Raw genomic sequence first — 15,269 nt, 5'->3', positions numbered from 1 at the left:
AAGAAGAATTCAGCATTATTGTCCATATCGTCAGTTTTGCGCTTCGGGTAACCATAGATGGCTCTTGATTCCACTGTAGATGTAGTTGGTGCCGGAGTTGATAAGGCGTGATAAGAGCCCAACGTCATTCCGAAGCACCAATTTTTCTCGCCAACAGCCACTGCCCCAATGGCCGACTCGCCCCCGACCTATCTCTCGCCCAGCGAGCTGGGCTCAAAGGACTAGTACGTGTGTCTCCTCTCTCTGCATTGCAAGTTCAAAAATAGCCCATGTGTTCGTGGCATACCCTCCTGAGCCGTGATTGCACTCACGAAGAGGGGAGGGGCATTTCTTCGTCTCAGAGCTACATACACTGGTTCTTTCTTCAACTCCGAAAAAATTCCAATTGGATACAGACAGAAGCTGACCTAGTTTGCAGCTGGGACAAATACTACGCACGCACTCTCGCGCATCTCTCCCAATCGCAACCACACAACCCATCATCCACCACCACCAATACCACTCCCAATGCACCGTCCACCGAAAATGACGACTCCTCGGACAACGCCTCCGAAGTAAACGACGACGATGACCCCGGCACATCATGGTTCTCCGAACACAACGCGCCCCAAAAAGTCCTCCGCTTCCTAACCTCGAAATCCTTTCCGCTGTCCCCGCGCAACAGCCTCCGCCGCCGCGGCCACTCATCTTCACCCTCCCTGCCACGCCAGCCTAGTATCCTCGATCTCGGCACCGGGAATGGGAGCATGCTTGCGCTATTGCGGAAGAAGGGCGGCTTCGTCGGTGAGATGGTGGGCGTGGATTACTCGGCGAGGAGTGTGCAGTTAGCGAGGGAGTTGCAGTCCGGGAAGGGGCATTCTGCCTATCATACTGATGATGAAGATGGGTCTGATGAGTCTGATGAGGATGATGACGAGGGGGAAGATGAGGAAGGGGGTGAAGACCAGGGTCCGTACGCTGCTGCGAAAGAGGAGGTTGTGCTTGCTAGCCCCGAGCCCGGGAAAGAAGCTACGGAGGCAGTCCGTATCTCCGAAGACACAGATGAGAATCAAACACCGGAGATCCGCTTCGAGGAGTGGGATATCCTCGGCTCGACAGCACGGCTTTCCGAGACCGGCACACCGTCGTCCGAACCACCACCCGCGGACCAACGACTAGACTGGTTCCCCTATGAAACGGGCGGTTTCGACATCGTCCTCGACAAGGGCACATTTGATGCCGTGTCTCTATCAGACGACGCAAAGGACACGCGCGTCTGCGAGCGGTATCCGCGTATCGCGCGGCGGTTGGTGCGCGCTGGTGGCTTTGTGGTTGTGACGAGCTGCAATTGGACGGAGGAGGAGTTGGTTAGTTGGTTTGTCGGGAGTAGCCATGATCAGGAGGGAAATGATAGACTTGTTGTTTGGGGAAGGGTTGAGTATCCCCGGTTTCGGTTTGGGGGGCATGAAGGGCAGGGGGTTAGTACGGTGTGCTTTCAGAGGGTTGCGCAGTAGATATACTATAGCATTGAAGACTCGATAGGTATTTTTCAGGGTCAATATTGATACCACATTGAACTACATCTTTAAGCCTACGTCTAGTAGAGATTTTCGTAGAAGTGGGGATAGAATTATTTAGCTGATTCTGAGAGTTGGATTGCTGTCCGAATGTAGACGGGTAGACCTTGACCGATTCTCGGAGAGGGAGGTAATTAGTACATGTATTCCTAAGCTACTTTGGAGCAATATTGGTGTAGTACATTCCCTAATGGAGTAAACAGGGATATTGCGGTGATTGGGTGCCGTAAAGACCGTGTATGTCGTGGGAGCATGTCCTTTCACTACCTACAAATTGACGCAGTGTCTCCTAGCCCTTACTTCCAGGGGATTGAGAAGATTTGATATACACTTGGGTGCAGCCCAGTCCCCATGCGCATTCAACCCTTGAGTATGGTATGTCAAAGAAAGTCAAACCCGCAGATACGAGACCGACGAGTCCGGACGGACTATCGGAAGGTCAACAGACCGCAGAATCCGCGATGCTTTGCGCGTGCCCCACGCATTTCCGCGAATCCGGGGACTCCTCAAACTTCCAGTCAGGTCAAGAACAACAAGAGGAAACCTTGGACAGAGATAAAAGAGACCATCGTCGCGAAGATGAAAATTCAAATAACAACAGAATATCTTTCTCAATATTCACTTGAGCTTTACTTTCAACGTCAATATGGTCGGATTTGATATGCGCGGGTTGACCCCGGCTCCGGTCACCCCCTTCACTCCAAACGGCGCAGTGGACTATGAAGCTATCCAGCGTCTTGGCTCCTGGCTCGGAGGTATCGATGGAGTGAAGGGCCTCGTGGTGCTCGGCCACGCTGGCGAGGGCACCTTCCTCACCACCGAGGAGCAAATCTCAGTCATCAAAGCTTTCGTCAAGTCGGTTGACAACAAAGTCCCGATTATCGCCGGCATCACCAGCGAAGGCACCGAAGTTGCCGCTCTCGAGGCCAAGCGAGCCAAAGAAGCCGGGGCAGCTGCTGGACTGCTCTACCCGTCTCACGGCTGGTTGCGCTTCGGATACCAGCCCGGTGCTCCTCAAGATCGGTACCGCCGCGTATATGAAGTCTCCGGCCTGCCCTTGATCCTCTTTCAATACCCCGACAACACAAAAGCCACCTACAACTTGCAGACTATGCTGGACATTGCCGCCCAGCCCGGCTGCTTCGCCATGAAGAACGGCGTGCGCAACATGCGTCGATGGGATACGGAAATCCCTGTCATTCGGGCCCAACGACCGGACCTGCAAATCCTGTCTTGTCATGACGAGTATCTTCTGCACACTTCATTTGATGTCGACGGCTTCTTGGTTGGCTACGGGAACATCGCTCCGGAGCCTCTCATCGAACTCATCAAGGCTGGCAAGGCAAAGGACTACAAGAAGGCACGGGAAATCCATGATCAGCTCTTGCCTGTCACTAAGAGCGTGTATCACCGTGGATCTCACATGGAGGGAACTGTCGCACTTAAACATGCTCTTGTTGCTCGGGGAATTCTGACTCACGCCACTGTTCGCCCACCTCTTTTACCCCTTGAGTCTGGTGCAGAGCAGGACATCCACGACGCTATCAACGCCGCGTCACTTAGTAAGGTGGTGCTGTGATGGAAGTTTCAAGTGAAAATCGCATATGGCTTGATTGAGTGTATATAGATGAAACAAATCACAAGTCCTTGTCAATAATCTGCTTGAACACACACTAGGACATCGCCAGAGTTGAAAGACTCGATTATTCTTCCGTAATGAACAAATGAGACATAGCACTGGTAGACACCATAGCTCATACCATCGCTGAAATGAATTCTATACGTCTATATAGGCTGGACGCGAAAGTTCGGGCTGTGACAATGGGCGGCCTCGGATTCTCGGGTATTCCCCCACAGTCTCCCCGCAATCCACCTTTCTCAATTGTATTTGATTCCGACATTTCCGTTCACTTTGCAGCACTCTCTGCTTTTCCATGCTACGTGCCATGCAGATCACTCGGAACAACCATTTGTCTCCTCCGCGGGCATCTCTCTCGACAACTGAGTCGCCAAAAGCCCCTCCAGCCAAGCGCCCCCTGGCCACAACCAATGAAGACGTGGACGATGAGAACCGTCGGAAAGACCCGAAGATCAGTAGGGCTTGCGACACCTGCAAGAGGAAGAAAATACGATGCGATGGCACGCTTCCATGCAAAAATTGTGCCAAGAGAAAGATCAGTTGCGCCTATGACGCGAAATATGGTCGAGGACGGCCTCCGACTCCGCAACCTTCAACCACGATCAATGAACACCAAGACAGATCAAGAAGTGATTTGTCACATGAACTCTCTATCTGGCACCAACCAGCCCCTGTTGTTTATGAGGTCTCGGCTTCCCAAGTCCATTCTCGCGCCTCGCCTGAAATCGAAATCGAAGGTCAATATTTTGACCCTACCTCGGGATTGAACTTTCTACATCGAGCGTGGAAAAAGCTATTGATCCAGAAGGATGAGTCCACATCCTATGACTCAAACGACGCGGAGCGAAATCAACTCCTCACGTCGGCTGGAGACCGACCTTTTCACGTCGACAGTAACACGCCAGAAAGCCTCATTCCAGATGCTTCAACAGCAAGAATGCTGCAACAGTTTTATTTCGAGACGTGTGTGGTAACATACCGCATGTTCCATCGACAAACTGTTGAAGGCTGGATGGAGAGGCTCCTCAAGGATCGGCAAGAAGGACGGCCCATTGCTCACTCGCTTGGTAATTCCAGAACTGCGATTCTCCTTACCATTATGGCCATCGCGACCCTGCGCCTCGAAAAGGTGAACGGGGAAATGTCAACGGACGATGAATCACTTATTTTGCAACGAAGCGATCAGTTATTCTACGCTGGTATGAGATTGACCGACATGGAGATGGGGTTCCCACGTCTTGAATCAGCACAGGCACGACTGATCCAAGTCCTCTATCTTCTTCAAACATCTCGCATGAACAAAGGCTGGTATACATTCGGGAATACATTTCATATCACTCTCTCGCTGGGTATGCACAGGAGACGGGATCAGAAACGAGATTTCCCTTTCACAAGCAGGCGACAAAATTACATCACTTCAGAGTGCTATAAGCGCACCTTTTGGGCGGCATATATCATCGACAGATATCTGAGTGTTGTATTTGGCCGTCCGCGACTTTATCAAGATGAAGACATTGATCAGAATTTCCCAGATAATGTAAATGATGAGGACATGACACCACAGGGACCTTCCATTTCAGATGACCCCGCCGACTGTTATATCGACGCTCTCATATTTCACGCGAAGTACATAACCCCCACCCACTATGGCGATCTTACTTTGCTAATACGCGTGTAGAATTGCACGAATAATTGGAAAAGTATCACGAGAAGTATACTCAGTAAGCGACCTGTCCAACCAAGATCGCTTAGCAGCCGCCCATCGGTTGGGCAGCGAATTGCATGAATGGCGTGCAAACCTGCCACCACACTTGGGTACTGTGAAACCATCAACATTGATGCCCAGCTTCCGGCGTCAGGCTATCGCCTTGCAGCTCGCGTATTCTCATGCCCTCATTCACGCCAATCGGCCCTTCCTTTTGAGTGAAGCAGCGTCTGAGAATGTCGCCGAATGCATCTCTGCCACCAAGACCAGTTTAGAACTTGTCAACAAAATGGCGGGAGATAGTACGCTGTTTCATTCCTTCTGGTGGACTCACTATGTGATTTTCTGCGCATTGGCCGTGGTTTATGTTTGGGAGATTCAACGAACCACACGATCCACTGATGAGATTGACGATCAGTCTCTGGGTAAAATCTTTGATCTCGCAGAGAAATGCCGTGGTCATCTCAAGCGAGCATCAACTGGTCTATCGCAAAACCAACGATACAGCATCATACTCGACGAATTGAGAACCGAGGCACAAAGATGTCGATTTAGGAGGGAAAATCCGCCGAATTCACAACAAGGTGGGTTTCATGGCGGTGAAGTCAACACCAATACAGATATGGGCTTTCCTCTATTGCAGGATCCCGCTATGTTCGGGTCTGACCCGGAAGCTATGCTTCATGAAGGCATCATGCCGAACATGCTGGACAGCTTTCTATTCAGTGACTGGCAGACTCTTGATTCATCGGTATGTATAGCGTGTGGTCGTGCGCTCGCAACAGAAGCTGACCTTGTCCGAAGGCTTTTTTCCCATTGCCTGATCCGAGTTCCGTTTCCCCAACATATCTTCCCCCTGTTCCATGAAGTCAATCAAAGTCGGTGCAAGTTAGCCAAAGGCCTCTCCACTTTTTTGACTCAATGCCGGGATCGGACTTCACGGAAAAGGAGGCAAGAATCCGGGGTTGCCAAGACTCAACTAGCGCACCCCAATTTGCTTGTTCTCTCCAGGTGATTCGTGTATAACTACCCCGGACGGTTGCCAAGGGTCTCAGCTCGGCTGGTAATCTATAAGATGATCTTAAATCCTGCCGTGGATATCCCTCTCATCTCTTATTTCAACGGGATTCATCAACATGGCCGACAAAGACGCGGCAGTCATGCACCTGGAGGACCAACCTGGTCAGGGAATATCTGCCGACGATGCAGAGTTCCTATCGGCCTTTCCAGATGAAGCCAAGAAGAAAGTTCTCAGGAAGGTGAGTTCAATGACACGCGGTAGATAGAAGGCTTACTGACAGAGTGCGTGTAGGTTGACGTAATATTTACTCCGACCTCGCTCCATTGACCACCGAAAATGCTGACTCGAATCTAGATGAGACTTGTTCCCATGTTTGTTCTCTTGTATTTGGTGGCATATATCGACAAGACAAACATTGGTATGTCCACTTGCAAGCTCGATGCGTTGCTTCTTCTCACTTTCGGCAGGAAATGCGGAGATCGAGGGCCTTCTTCCAAGTTTACACATGGACGGAACACAGTACAACATCGCCTTGTCCATTTTCTTCGTACCTTATGTCCTTGCTGGTATGCAAGTCTTGCGTGTGCGAAACCCATAAATATCCGCTGACCTAGTTGAAGAGGTGCCGAGCAATATAATCTTGAACCAACTCAAGAGACCGTCGCGCTATTTGGGATTTCTGATCTTCTGCTGGGGTGTGATCATGCTATGTACGGGCTTTGTTCAAAACTTTGCCGGTCTAGTCGTGATTCGCTTCCTATTGGGTCTATTTGAGTAATGCCCCTCAGTCACATTACACGGTGTTTTCTGAGTACTGACAACTGCTCAGAGCTGGCTTTCTTCCCGGTGCCGTGCTCGTGATCTCGAAATGGTATCTTCCGAATGAGACACAGACCCGCATCGCTATTCTTTACACATCTGCTGCTTCTGGAGGTGCTTTCTCAGGTCTGCTGGCATTCGCGATCGCCAAAATGGATGGCACGGCAGGCTACGAAGGCTGGCGCTGGGTTTGTTCATTCTTTTCTTCATCTGCTTGATTTTCATAAACTAACATCCATGCCAGATATTCATCATAGAGGGCCTAGCAACCATTGTCATGTCCATCGCTTGCTATTTGCTCCTTCTAGACTCACCATCCTTGTCTCCAGGCTGGCTAACTGCAGACGAGATTCGATTCCTTGAACTACGTCAACTAACCTCCAACAATCACGGTGGACATCACGGGGGCTTCAACAAATGGATCATCTTCAGCGTCCTCGGCGATTGGAAAATATACCTCCTCATCCTCGCCAACTGGTCCAATGCCGTCCCCAACTACGCACTCAAGTTCAGTATGCCTGAGATCATCACATCCATGGGCTACAAATCAGCCGACGCCCAGCTTCTGACCATCCCTCCATACGCCGTCGGCGCTGCGTCGGCTTACGGGTTCTCCGTGTTCGCTGATCGCTTCTCATGGAGAATGCCTTTCATCGTGGCACCACAGCTCTCACTCCTCGTCGCATTCACCATACTATTCTGCAAGGCTGCCGACATCGAGAACAACATAGCACTCTGCTATTTTGGCATTTGTCTCGCCTGCTTCGGGATGTATCCTATTCTTCCTGGTGTCAATGCTTGGAATGTCTGCAACATTCCGAATCCTCACAAGCGCGCCGTGGCCATTGGCTACCTCATTTGCGTTGGTAATGCGGGTGGTATCATTGGGAGCTACATCTACAAAGCCGATGAGAAGCCGCGTTATCCCACTGGCTATGGCACTTCACTTGCGTTCACTGCTGCCGGAATTGTGGCTTGTCTAGCCTTGGAATTCTGTCTCTGGAGCGCGAACAAAACGAAAGACCGGATGTCCACGTCTGTGATTGAGGAGATGCATAATGAAGATCAGCTTCATGACACGGAGAAGAGTCCTCTCTTTAAGTATACCTTATGAGATACTACCGTTATACTGTTATCCTGAATCTATTCACCATGTGCTAAGCATGAGCAGCTTAAGCTGCACTTAGACTTATTTGCCGCTTTCCAATTGTCCCATAGCTTAATGGTCCTTTAACTCATATCCGGGAGGATGTATGCAGAGAGGATGAGAGCTAAGTCTACACTGATTACTCTGCAATTTGAAGATGAGAACCCAATGTAGTGCGGCCTACTCTTCAGCACTATAGCCCGCTCGATTCGTACAGGATACACCACATAGTGCAGATATCCTCGGCAAACTTGTCAAAGTCGAAATCACATTCGTAGTGGTCGACAACGATGGTATCAAAGGAGACGAGAGTTAACGACACAGCTGAATTGGACCGGAGACCCAACTGGATGCTCGCACTATATAGAGAAGAAAACCCTAGCAGATAGCAGTGAAAATCTGCCAATCTGAGGCAGATGCTGCTAGCACTTATGCCACTCATCCCGAGGGAATCCTTCAAGCAATAGAGAACTTTAGCAGTCTTCCTCGACCGAGGACTCTGCATCAGCATCATCAAACCACCTCCCACACTTGATGGTCCACAACGCCTCGTTCGCAAACTGAGTGTAGCTCTCAGCGTTTTCGACAGCCAAGCCAGTCTTCGCTAGGACTGGTAACACGTGGAGCTTATTTTCATGGTCGTCGGTTGCGCTCGACAAGGGCGGAACAACCAAACTCGTGAAGTGCGTGTATTCGTGCAAAATAGTCGACCCCATTGTGTCCATCTTCTTTGACACCTCGTCGCCAACGGTATCACAAGTAACCGCAGCAGAATTGCCGTAGGCTCTATCTATCCCGCCGGTGGAGGTAAATGCAACGGGACAGATAATCATTGTAGGCTTGCTTTCGTCGTAAAACAACGCCTGGCGCTTGCGGCTAATACAGTGGTATTTGTTTGTTTCGGGGTCCTTGAAGTCTTTGACAACCTCAATGGAACTTAAGAGATTGCTTCCGCTTACGCTGGTGGCTCCGCCGAGGATATTGTCGAACACCCCTGCCTAGTTTGTTAATGTCTAATTCATATAGATCAGTGTATGGAGTAGATCATTACCCTTGACTTTGGCTCTGTCTCTTTCCCGAAAATACTTCGAGTAGACCTTGTCCATCGATTCCTCTGTCAATGCGTGCCTAGCGTGATTCGCTAACGTTAAGGCATCATGGAATGCGCCTTGGATCTGTGATTGTTGGCTGGGAGTAAAGTCTCCGAAGCGGATGTCTGGAGTGTCACGCTTTTCAATGGATCGAATTGCCGTATCGTGCACCGGTGAGGCGAGGGCAGAGACCCATAAGAAAGTAGAAAATAGAGCCCTCAACACCATTTTATCCGCCTGAGAGACCGTATTCTAGGAATGGAGTATTAGATGACGGGCGTTTTTTTTAAATAATCATGGGGAACTCCGCTCTTTATTTCCAATTCCATGGGCTATACTATGTAATCCGTACTAATCTGCATCCTGGCTTACTGGGTAAAAGGACAATGTACGCGAATAATGCCTTCGGCCACTTTATGAGAAACCGAACGAATAATAACAGGTAATGACGGCCCTATGGCCCCCTTTTCCGACTTCGTAGTGCTTGGCGAGAGCCAAATGCAGGCCATGAACAAGTCGATATGGAGTAGTGTGCTGATCGGTGGCTTGGCGGCCCTGATTTGCCCTTCCAAGCGCCCGAGTCAGGTACACCCTGACTTTGGCCCCGCGAAGGAGCACGCTTATGAGTAAAATAATGATAATAGTTAAGTTGACTAGTTATTTATAGCCAACAAATGATTAAATGAGCCCCTGACCTCAACTAGTTATTATTTAGAGAGCAGACCAACCTGAACGGCTGGAGTAAGTCGCGGGCGTCTCCAAGAGTCACACATGTGTCATGCAGCTCGAACGGCTTCCCGCTCTATACAGCTTAGCTGTTTTTATCCTCTTCCTTGCCTGAGCCGTTGCCGGTTTTTATCTGCAAGACCCGAGAAAAAAAAAAGCTTCGTTCCATCGTCGTGGAAACAGAAGCCCTTACTCGCACAAGCGGTTTATTCCATACAAAGGGCTAGGCGAAAAGGCGAAAATGTCCTACTCATCATGGGGCTTCGACTTGAACTCTCAGGTATAGCTCCTTCGCCGAATGGTGTAGGAAGCTAATCGTTATTACTGATAGGGGCTTGCGGCGACTTACCGGACGGTGAGACACTAAATCGCTGTTACATACTTGTGTGTAGAAATTGACCTGCCAATCGCTCTCCCGAGGTGAGTTTATTCAATAAGTGTGCGAAGTAGTTACCTCATAGTAGCAGTTTCACTTAGTGTTGGTGTAGTCGTAATGTCTCTGATTGGCTGCTATACGTAGTTCCATCGAAGAGCCTCGTCCTATACAGACTAAAATCGCCCGAGCTTCTCGGTAAGGGCCTTGTGTTTAGATGTAGATATCTTGACTGTCGTTGAACAATTGGTCCCTATGAACATGATCTCATCTAAGATCATAGCCCTAACGTGATTGCTCTGTCTAGATCTATAGCAAGCTATTGTACAAGTACATAAACCCACAACGCCATCCCATGAAACATAGCACCTACCCATGCATCTCCATAAAATTATAATTTCTTCCTCAACACAGCAATAACACACCACCTTCTCCTCGTTCCCGGCCCCTCCCCCTCCCTCTTTGGAACCCACTCCCTCCTCACCTCCGCCCCATCGTCCTTCCTCACGATGCAATCCCGCTCATAAATGCGCTCCACCTCTAACCCCAGACTAACAGCGGTCTCAAAGAATGCCGCAACGACATCTCGGCCCGTATGGAAGTTCGCGACAACCCAGACGCAGCCGCCCGGTGCAAGGAACCATAGCATCGAGCGCGCGAGGTTCTCGTGCTGCGAGCGCATCCAGTAGCAGTCTGCGGCGATGATGCGGGTGAAGTGGGCCTTGTTTGCGAGAGAGAAGGGATCTGATAGGATGCCCCATTCGTGGGGGACTATTGCGATGTTGCTTAAGCTTGCGCTTTTGTTTTGGAGATTGTGGGTCATATTAAAGGCGATTGCGCCGGATAGGGATGGCGAGGAGGGGTGATCTGTGACGGTGATGGTGGAGGCATTGGATAGAGCACTGATGAGTGAGGGGAGAGCGGCACCTATACATATGTAGTATCGTATTAGCCGGAGTACCGTACCTGGTTTGCGTACCTCAAATGCAATTGACTTTGACCAAAGAAAAGCCTTACCAGCACCCAGCTCCAACACCGTCTCCCCATCAACATTCCACATCTGGGCCTCCGGCTTACCGGCAGCCGCATCCTCCACCCCCTCAGCAACCACCAAGCCCGCGTTCCACACGAAATGCGCAAACAGCTTCCGTCCCTCCTCGACGGGGTTATGATTCACGCCATCCTCCTGCTGGTCCAGTCCCCTCGCGATCTCCTCCATCCGGTTCTCGCTCTGGCCCGGGTACGTGGGCACCATGATGTCGAGATCGCCATAGCCCGGTGACGCATAGAGGAGGTGCTGGCCTGGTTCGCCGTGGAAGGGAGGGGCGTCGTCGGGGAAGAGGTGGGGGAGGAAGGCGCCGAAGACATCTTCGGGCTCTTCTTCCTCGGGGGATGGCGTGGAGGTGTTGCTGGCGGGAGGCCGTGGGGCGGGTCGTATGCGGGATTGAAGCATTTCCTCTTTTCTCTAGAGCATCCTGAGTGAGGTCCCCGGTTTCTTGAAGAATCTGGAAGCATAGCTACGGTGTTTGCATTGTTTGTTTGTTGGGGTCATCCACTTAGGATTCCCCCGCCCTACCACCAGACTACCGAGGTATGTATGGGTACGATGATTATTATGAAAAGTGACCAGATACGTGGTGGTAATTTCACCTGAATTATTTTTGTCTTGCCCGTCTATGATCAGCAGCAGACCATGCCCGATCCAGCGCGGCTGATGCAGGCATGCGGGATGGGGCGAGAAGGAATGTGCCAGAACCAGGCACCGAGCCCCCTTTCGAGGGCGAGCTGAGCTCCCTGACATGCTAGGGCAGTTGGGGGCAGGATCCGCCAGCTGCAGGGGGAGGACCTACAGAGAAGGTTAATCAGGCCACATAGTCGTGTTGTATCGCGGTTGTCAGCGAAGGTGGTCACTAGTTCGTGTCCTGTTGACCATTTGGACCATCACCTGATCCTGTGATGTCATGTGGCCCACTTTCCAAGGCCCGTCCATAGTCTGACTCAGCATCCAGCCTAGGAAGTTATTTCCCTCATCCTAGCGGGTGATCGTCAGGCAACGGGGGTGGTTGTTGCTCGTTACTGAGTAGTTCCGACAGGAGGGAAGGTACCCTAGGACATCTTCCATCACAGTGATCCTAGGAGTGGTCGTAGGTATACTTGCTGCGGAACTCCCTCCGACCCACGGGATGGTCTGCCCTGGGCTGCCCGTCAGGTCGAGAAGCGAAACTGTGGGTCAAATCGCGTCACACGCTGTCCAGAACATCACACCGCGGCCACCACCACCACCATCTGTCCATCCTCTCCCGGGCTCTGCTCCCAAGTAAATCACTCGAGTAAACCGATTCAAAAACGACAGAAAATACTCCCATTCATCCAACAATAATTATTCGGCTGTAGAATACAGGACGCCGATCCAAACCCCCCGCATGCTCACCAAAAAGGCCCCCGCAAAGAGTGAGCGATTTTGGTGGGCCAGACCATACCGGGTCTTTGTACGGTACCATTGCGCTCCCTCCTCTCGCCTTTTTTTTTTCCCTTCTCACACTATCTTTCTTCTTTCTTCCCTCAACTTCCGCCCATTCATTCATCTCGTCGTTGTGCCTTTGCTCTCCATCTCTCTCTAACTCCTCCAACTTGACTTCTACTCAACTCGACTGGGATCCTCTCTGCCACCCCACTACCGCCACGACCCGCTCACTCTGTCTAGCCGCCCACGCTGCCCGCTGCACTGCCTACCCAGCCCTGAATTGAGGGCCTCTCTCTTCCCTGCGGGCTTTCCGACTCTCGATTGCCAACCGCACTCTCAATTTCTCTGATCATGGCTTCGTTCAAGGTACGTGTTCCGGCGCGGTGATCCCTGACTTTTTTTTTTTTTTTGGTTGATCGCATCGCTGATGATTTGGCCCCTTCGCCTTGCAGGAATTGTCCCTTTCCCGGCCACTCCCTAGTCCCAACCAGCGAGCCCACGCTCACTCGATCTCTCTCGGTGCCGTCAATGCCCATCACCGCGTCACTCGCCGCAAGAGTGTCACCGCCACTGCTGCCAATGCCGCCGCCGCGGTCGCGGCCTCGCTGAAGGACTCCGGAGAAGCCGCGTCGCTCCCGATGGGCTCCCACCGCCGCAGCCTCGCCGGCCGCAAGGGACTAGAATCCAGCTCGGTCGGAACGGCTCCCGGGTATCTGTCTCAGAGCCTGCAGAGTCCCAGCCAGGAACCCCCGGTCGCTCGCAAGTCTTCCCCCAGCCAGACGGACGAGGCAGACGCGAAGCTCAAGAGCCGGAACCGCCGGGCCAGCGAAGGCGCTCAGCTGCTGAAGGGCGATGGAAAACGCTCCATGGCAGACCTTCGCTGCGATCGCTGTGGGAAAGGGTACAAGCATGGCAGCTGCCTGTCCAAGCATATGTGCGTATCCTCCCCGGCTCTCTCTTTCTTGCTCGCTCGGAAATATGCACCATGTCGGCTCCGTGCAGGTCGCCGTCGTGGTCATTCTCCTTCCTTCCCTTCAAAATTCCCTCCCAATGTTTTTTCTCTCGGGCAATTCGGTTGACATGTGGTCTTTTGTGGCATCTTAGGTGGGAACACGACCCAGCATGGGCGATTACCTCGAAACTACTCATTTCCAAGCACCAGCAGGTGCAGCTCCTGGAGGCTGCCAGCGTTCTGGTCACCATGAACGTCGACGAACCCTCCGATGACTCCGCCGTTGCGGAATCGGTGCGATCGTCGGCCACTCCCGATGACTCGTCCCAGGTGCGGGATGGCCTCAGCTCGGCAGAGACCACGCCGCCACCGCTGGATGAGCGGGAAGAGGACGACGACTTTGAGATGTCTGGCGTGCCGTCCCAGTGGACCAAGCGGCCCAGCATCGGCAACATATCGGCCTTCTCCCGCTCCTACCAGCAGTCGATCCCCTCCAGCTCCTATACGGGCAGTGCTCCACTGCACTCGCCGGCCTTTTCCTCCCACTTCCGACACTCGAGCATCGATACGCGTCCCTCGACCGCCGACACTCGATTGCACGAGGATGACGAGGCCGACCTGGCTGCCGCGATCGGTCTCTGCAATTTCGGCACCCCGCGCACTGGGCCCGTCTCCATGACTCCCGATGTGCCCCCGGTGCCCCCACTGCCGGCCCGCTTCCTCGACTCCAGCAGCCACCCGGGCAACGCCAGAGACACAACCGAGCCCGCTCGCCGAGATTCCGAGGCTAACATCTTCCTCCCGACATCGCTCAATCCGTCCCTGTCGTACAAGGTGTCGGACGAGCGTGAAGTCCGCCCTGGCAGCGCCGCGGCCCGCGAGTCGCGTCATCGCCGCAACGCGGACGTGGACTTTGGCAGCCGTCCCGCGCCGACTGATGACGACGAGGACGGCGTCTTCGGCCGCATGGAGGAGTGATTTCTTCTTCTCTGCTCTACTCAGAGCTAGACAACGGATCCCTCCTTTATCTAATCCCTGTCTATCAAACGACTCCTTTTCACGACCATGTACGAGCTTGAGCGATTTCCCTTTCCTTGGTTATTTCTTGTTCACAAATCTTGCAAACCCACCCTGCTAAATTGGCAAACCACTCTCTGCTGCCGCCTCAATTGATGAGACCGGACCATGAGAGATTCGAGTTTTCCTATCAGGCGTGTACATCTTCTCTCGGGACTTCTCTTCATCCCATGTATCATGTCTCCTTGGCCCCTGACTTCTCTATCTTCTTTCTTCTTTTTTTCCGTCTCTTATTCCGGAAACCCATAAATGTAGCCCATTCGTTGGCCGGCGCATACCTTGATCGTTTGTTTTTTTTGTTGTCTCGCATCATCACCACCATTATACTTATACTCATACTCACATCCCTATCAACACCATCTTTTTTTCCTTGTCTGCTCGGTGACCATTCACATACTCATATAAACCCAAACCCAACAAACAATTCCCTCCACACCACACCCCCCACCACCTCTCGTGTGTCTCGTCCGTTTCTTCTTTCTCAATGCGTCTCTGTCGCCATGCCATGGAGAAATGTCCAATGCTGTCTACTCTTTCCGTCCCTGCTCTGCGGGCTGGGCGCACGATGAATATAACTCATGAAATCATACTTGTCCGTTTACTGTAGGGCGTAGAGTACAGTGTACCCTTGTAAACTGAATATATTCGAGTACAGATGCCTCTGCCCACATCCCACACGTGGGAATTGGGGAGCTACAT

The 15,269-nt window shown here is 51.9% G+C and overlaps 7 protein-coding genes across 7 annotated transcripts; 5 read left to right on the top strand and 2 right to left on the bottom strand.

Moving 5' to 3' along the window:
• Window positions 1–168: 168 nt before the first annotated feature.
• N7474_009395 (putative S-adenosylmethionine-dependent methyltransferase) lies at window positions 169–1,493 on the top strand (the record flags this gene model as incomplete). The annotated part of the gene is made up of 2 exons (XM_057200805.1): window positions 169–224; window positions 419–1,493. 2 exons carry the CDS (start codon window positions 169–171, stop codon window positions 1,491–1,493), a joined length of 1,131 nt encoding a protein of 376 aa, XP_057048792.1.
• Window positions 1,494–2,202: 709 nt separating this feature from the next.
• On the top strand, window positions 2,203–3,135 carry N7474_009394 (dihydrodipicolinate synthase family protein; the record flags this gene model as incomplete). Its single annotated transcript, XM_057200804.1, has 1 exon — window positions 2,203–3,135. One exon carries the CDS (start codon window positions 2,203–2,205, stop codon window positions 3,133–3,135), a length of 933 nt encoding a protein of 310 aa, XP_057048791.1.
• Window positions 3,136–3,490: 355 nt separating this feature from the next.
• Window positions 3,491–5,767, top strand: N7474_009393 (Zn(II)2Cys6 transcription factor; the record flags this gene model as incomplete). Its single annotated transcript, XM_057200803.1, has 3 exons — window positions 3,491–4,821; window positions 4,874–5,651; window positions 5,705–5,767. The coding sequence occupies 3 exons, from the start codon at window positions 3,491–3,493 to the stop codon at window positions 5,765–5,767; spliced, it is 2,172 nt and encodes a 723-aa protein (XP_057048790.1).
• Window positions 5,768–6,036: 269 nt separating this feature from the next.
• On the top strand, window positions 6,037–7,854 carry N7474_009392 (putative MFS transporter; the record flags this gene model as incomplete). Its single annotated transcript, XM_057200802.1, has 6 exons — window positions 6,037–6,159; window positions 6,276–6,339; window positions 6,389–6,487; window positions 6,536–6,695; window positions 6,751–6,928; window positions 6,985–7,854. 6 exons carry the CDS (start codon window positions 6,037–6,039, stop codon window positions 7,852–7,854), a joined length of 1,494 nt encoding a protein of 497 aa, XP_057048789.1.
• A 506-nt stretch (window positions 7,855–8,360) lies between these two features.
• On the bottom strand, window positions 8,361–9,206 carry N7474_009391 (uncharacterized protein; the record flags this gene model as incomplete). The annotated part of the gene is made up of 2 exons (XM_057200801.1): window positions 8,361–8,881; window positions 8,939–9,206. The coding sequence occupies 2 exons, from the start codon at window positions 9,204–9,206 to the stop codon at window positions 8,361–8,363; spliced, it is 789 nt and encodes a 262-aa protein (XP_057048788.1).
• A 1,262-nt stretch (window positions 9,207–10,468) lies between these two features.
• Window positions 10,469–11,530, bottom strand: N7474_009390 (putative nicotinamide N-methyltransferase; the record flags this gene model as incomplete). Its single annotated transcript, XM_057200800.1, has 2 exons — window positions 10,469–11,004; window positions 11,095–11,530. The coding sequence occupies 2 exons, from the start codon at window positions 11,528–11,530 to the stop codon at window positions 10,469–10,471; spliced, it is 972 nt and encodes a 323-aa protein (XP_057048787.1).
• Window positions 11,531–12,892: 1,362 nt separating this feature from the next.
• On the top strand, window positions 12,893–14,471 carry N7474_009389 (putative C2H2 finger domain protein; the record flags this gene model as incomplete). The annotated part of the gene is made up of 3 exons (XM_057200799.1): window positions 12,893–12,907; window positions 12,994–13,475; window positions 13,646–14,471. 3 exons carry the CDS (start codon window positions 12,893–12,895, stop codon window positions 14,469–14,471), a joined length of 1,323 nt encoding a protein of 440 aa, XP_057048786.1.
• Between the last annotated feature and the right edge of the window lie 798 nt (window positions 14,472–15,269).

Source organism: Penicillium riverlandense (genome assembly GCF_028828495.1).
Source record: "Penicillium riverlandense strain IBT 135883 chromosome Unknown utg000008l_segment0_segment0, whole genome shotgun sequence".
Taxonomy (NCBI): Eukaryota; Fungi; Ascomycota; class Eurotiomycetes; order Eurotiales; family Aspergillaceae; genus Penicillium; species Penicillium riverlandense.
Note: the sequence above shows the minus strand (reverse complement) of the source record. Positions and strands in the feature narration are given on the sequence as shown.